Source organism: Mesoplodon bidens, assembly GCF_964165515.1.
Source record: "Mesoplodon bidens genome assembly, chromosome: 12".
NCBI classification, from domain to species: Eukaryota; Metazoa; Chordata; class Mammalia; order Artiodactyla; family Ziphiidae; genus Mesoplodon; species Mesoplodon bidens.
The window spans coordinates 68,654,578-68,659,818 of NC_138168.1; the positions used below are offsets into that span (position 1 = coordinate 68,654,578).

The 5,241-nt window shown below is 40.1% G+C and overlaps 1 protein-coding gene across 1 annotated transcript; it reads left to right on the forward strand.

Annotated features, from left to right (window-relative positions):
• Positions 1 to 438: 438 nt before the first annotated feature.
• SMIM28 (small integral membrane protein 28) lies at positions 439 to 5,241 on the forward strand (the record flags this gene model as incomplete). Its single annotated transcript, XM_081250498.1, has 2 exons — positions 439 to 537; positions 4,379 to 5,241. 2 exons carry the CDS (start codon positions 439 to 441, stop codon positions 4,757 to 4,759), a joined length of 480 nt encoding a protein of 159 aa, XP_081106624.1. The 3' UTR covers positions 4,760 to 5,241.

Genomic DNA, 5,241 nt, shown 5'->3' on the forward strand with positions numbered 1-5,241 from the left:
TAAAGGAAATTCAGCTTGGGTAGTTCTTGCTCAGCTATATGTCTGGAGAGGGATATGGTAAGGGAAGGGAGAGGGTCTTATTTACATCTAAATACAAACAGCTCTTTATTCACTGAGACCATTCGCGACACTATAATAACACGAATGCGAAGAACTCCTCTGTCTGAAATCGATTCCATATCCGATATCTGAGGCCAATCCTTACAGTGATGAAGGCCACAAAAGCAAACCCAGAGGCACTGAATTTAAATATAGTCCTGAGAGGTCTCTCTGGTTGGTTTCTGTTCCCTGTTGACACTCAGAACAAATTTACCAACAGCCATCAGCCGAATTCATCCCAGCTGGAAGCAGGCCAAGCAGCAGCAGGATGGTTGAAATCTGGGCAGCGAGGGGGAAGGGTGACTGGCACACCAGTCGGGTGAAAACGTGCGGGAACTGATGGGCAGCAGCTGGAAGAAGTTTGGCCACGCTGGCAGGGGGACGTACGAGTGGTTAACCAGTGAACCGAGCCTACCTCTTCTGGAAACCCATCGGCAGGTTTGTACCTATGACTCATGCCTTTTCTTCCCCAAAGTATCTTTGTTAGCTTTAAAACCAACAATGCCTACATTTTTAGGAAAACTTAGTGGCAACATTTTGTATTACAGGTGTGACAAAAATATGAATTCACTGACTGGCTTGGTCTGAGGAACTACCTTGAAAGTTGGTATCTTTTGACAGTGATAAACTCAAGTAAAACTTGTCACAAATATATTCTAAGAATGCTTGATATATCAAATATATCAAAGAACACTGAAGCTAGAAGTCAACAAATGTTTATGCCTTGGTGTGACAACTTTGTTCTTTGCTCAGTCTACATTAAAAAGAGAGGGAGAGAGGGAGAGAGGGAGAGAGGGAGAGAGGGAGAGAGGGAGAGAGGGAGAGAGGGAGAGAGGGAGAGAGGGAGAGAGGGAGAGAGGGAGAGAGGGAGAGAGGGAGAGAGGGAGAGAGGGAGAGAGGGAGAGAGGGAGAGAGGGAGAGAGGGAGAGAGGGACTCCCTTTGGCTCTCCAGCTGTTTCTAAGAGTTAGCAGAAGCGAAGGATCTTACTTCAGGAATGGCAGCAGAGGGTTAAGGACGCTTTGCCTCTCACTAAGAAATGCAGCAGCTGTTTTGCTTTATCTGGGAAATCCCCAAAGAAGTCTCAGTCTGAGGCGTCATTAAGGAAAAATATTTGTAGAAACCTAAAAACTCGGAATTAATTTTACGATCAGCAGGGAAATGAGTGATACCACTGTCCCACCAGAGAGGGGGAAACAAACCTATTTTCTTGTTTTCTGGAAAATCGAGTGAGATTTGTATTTGTAATCGAGTGATGAGATTGGTATTTAAATTCTCTAAAACCACTTTTAACAGAAATAAATTATACACATATATATGATATATCCTGCAACAGTTACACTTTCTATTGGTTATTTCTTTAAAGTATTCCCTGAACAGCAAAGTCTTTGAGAAATATTAAAAGTTAAAAAACCACGTTGAGGGTAGTGAAACAATTAGAATATTTGACTAAAAAAAGACATCCTGCAAGGGTAAGCTGGGACAAAGTGAGAGAGTGACATATACATATATACACCACCAAATGAAAAACCGATAGCTAGTGGGAAGCAGCCGCATAGCACAGGGAGATCAGCTTGGTGCTTTGTGACCACCTAGAGGGGTGGGATTTAGAGGGTGGGAGGGAGGGAGACGCAAGAGGGAAGAGATATGGGGATATATGTATATGTATAGCTGATTCACTGTTATAAAGCAGAAACTAACACACCCTTGTAAAGCAATTATACTCCAAGAAAGATGTTAAAAAAGAAAAAGACATCCTTTCTGCATTAACAAAATCCACAACAATTTGAACCAATATACCATGAATCATTAAATAAACAAATTAAGGATACCATCATAAATTTGTTCATAGCTCTGTGATCTCTTAACTAGGAAGAAAGAAGAGTTCTTTATCTTAAGAAATTGTCCTAATCTGCGGTATTAGATAAGTCTTTCAGTGCCACTCAATATTTGGACAAAATAACCAATGGACGTACCAATTACAGAAGGGGACTGTAGCATCTCTCTTTTCACAAATTTTTGCAACTAATAGCATTAATAGCATAATGGTAAGCAAGAGGGTCTATTACAGAAAAACCTTTAAATAGAATATTAAGTATCTTCATATTCTATGCATACTGAAGTTAGGGGGTTTAATAGAGTATTTAAAATTTGATGCCCACAACTGTTTAGAAACTATTATCATCCACGTTACTGAAGGAGAATGAAGGAAAAATCAGTTATGCAAAATGGCTCTTGTTTATCAAGGTTGAAGAGTGATTAAGTATTAAGAGATAATAGCTTTAACACTTTAAATAATTCATCTAGTGGAAGAAAATAAACATATTTAAATTGCTTTTTCAGTCCAACTTGATTTTTTAATAACTGTAGTAAATTTGAGTTCTTATAGCTTTTATACTCAAAGTCCTTGTTACAGCACAACAGATTTTAAGTTAATAGTTCTGATAAACTAGATTATGTGTGAGAAAACAGAAAGAATTCATAGTTCATTGATTCATTACATTCTCATGCCAGCCCTCCAAAAAAGATGTTCTTATTCTCATTTCATAGAGAAGAAAAAGTAGACACAGAGGGGGCAAGTGAATGGTTCATGGTCACGCACGTATCAGAAGGTCATATTGGAATTCAAGACCACAGCTGTCAAAGCCCAAAGACGATGTTCTGCTTCCCAAGAAAACCTTTAATTGTATGCACTTTAAGTTAAAATATCTTAACTCATATCTTAGAGAAAACAAAATATTTAGCAACGTAAACATTAAATAAACCATCTAATTTTGAGTCAGAATTAACAATATAGTTGTAAATTCTTTAGGAATTAAAAAAGATTATATGAACAACACTAGGTAAGTCAGCCTCTTAAGAGGTCAAGACCAGCAAAACATTTGTTCTTTCCACCAAAATCAAGGCAAAAACCTCAGCTTTCATAGTTTTATTACTATAAGATTTATTTTAAGTCAGTAGACAAAGATCTTAATATGTTGTTTCTTTAAACACAATTATAAGGCTTTACACTGTTTTCTTTTCCTCTGTAGTAGTGTATACTAATATTCACATGTGTTGTGAATGAACAGAGAAGCTTTTTAATACTTCATTATTTCTTAGTAGCTTTGTGTAAAGCAATGTCTATGCAATTTGGAACAGGACTTAATTTTTCATATAGCTTTTCTACCTTGCTGTTGGAGTATCATTTCATGCCTATTATTTACTCCATCGAACCATCATTATTCTTGTGAGCTGATACAATGAAATCAATACCTTTTAGGTTGCTTAAGAATGAATTCATCTGCAATTCTTGGGCTTCCCTGGTGGCACAGTGGTTAAGAATCCACCTGCCAATGCAGGGGGCACGGGTTCGAGCCCTGGCCCGGGAAGATCCCACAGGCCGTGGAGCAACTCAGCCCGTGTGCCACAACTACTGAGCCTGTGTGCCACAACTACTGAAGCCCGCACACCTAGAGCCCATGCTCCACAAGAGAAGCCACCGCAATGAGAAGCCCGTGCACCGCAACGAAGAGTAGCCCCCCACTCACCACAACCAGAGAAGAGCCACACACAGTAACAAAGACCCAACACAGCCAAAAATAAATAAATAAATAAATAAATTTATCTGCAATTCTTTTTCTTGAGAGAATTTCAAATTTCCATACCAGAGAAGAGCCACGCACAGCAACAAAGACCCAACACAGCCAAAAATAAATAAATAAATAAATAAATTTATCTGCAATTCTTTTTCTTGAGAGAATTTCAAATTTCCACATTTATCTTACAAATACTGCAAAAACATAGAGGACATTTCAAAATCTCAATCATCATAAGCATCAGCTATCCAATTGGATTTCAAATGTTGATTACATGAGACATGAGCACATAACAATGTCAGATTTTACTCTAGCATTAAAGAAGTCAGTTCCATATAATTCTTCTGTGGCAATAAAACATTATTGGTCTAATTCTAAACAAAATAAGTACATAAATAGTAAAAGTTCTCATTGAAAGAATGAGTGATGGACCTGCCAACTAAAACTTATCCTAACATTTTTACTTCAGTGGAAATACTGTAGGGTACCCTTGTGTACTTCTGACATTCTGAAGTCATATTTTATCTCGGAAGTACACTTTACTTCATGCAGGCCCAAGCTCATTGGCATAAATGAATGATTAGGGTGATTTTTAGAGTTAGTAAATGATAAGGAGAATACAAAACGAAGACAAAGATCAGCCTTAGAAATGCAGGGGTCTTCTTTCCCCATCGTCTAACTCAATTCCGTTCCCTAACTCCAGGGCACCCAGAAGATAAGTTCCACCAGAGAAGACGTGGAGCCCTTCCTGTGCATCCTTCTTCCAGCCACCGTCCTGCTCTTCCTGGCCTTTCTGCTGCTTTTCCTGTATCGCCACTGCCAGGCCTCTCGGCCCCAGGGGCAGGTTTCCAGCCTCGACCTTCCAGAGCACCCGCCTGCAGGAGAGGTGACCGACTTCCTGCCGGGCTTACCCTGGAGCAGCGAGCAGACCTCCCCTTACTCCCCACTGCCCGGGGAGGTAGCCCTTCTCTCGTGTTCACCCCCCTCCTATGAAGAGGCCACCAGGAATGCCCCTGGAGGAGAGGCTCTGGATGCGGGCCTTCAGTATCAAGTGGGTTCACCTGGACTGGATGTGCCACTATAAACTGCTCTTGTAACCATTAAAACAGCTCTCCACCCTTCACTGAGCCCACCTGAGCAGGGGAACAAGGGCCTCTGGACCTAAGAAGCTGCAATTCACTGGCCGACACCTGGATGAATGGGGATGGGGGGAGCTTGACAAATGTCAATCTTGTTCATGCATTTTCAAGTTCCTTAGGGAAAAATCTCCCCAGGTTGTTCTAAAGATGACCGGGCTCTTTTATAACATATATCGGCCCTGAGAAAAACAAGAAAGTTCTATGCAAAGAAAAAGAATTACTAGTGAACATAGGAAGGAAAAGGAGGAAGAAAAAAATTACTAGTGAACATAGGAAACAGCTCTGAAAAGAAAAACAGAAAAATGTTGATAAGCCAAAGATAACTGCTCTTGCCACCAAAATAAAACTTTTCTTCCTACACAAGTTTTTCAGGGCCTCATCATTTCACTTCTGTGTGAAGATGCAAGGAGAGTTCTAGAAGGTGAGA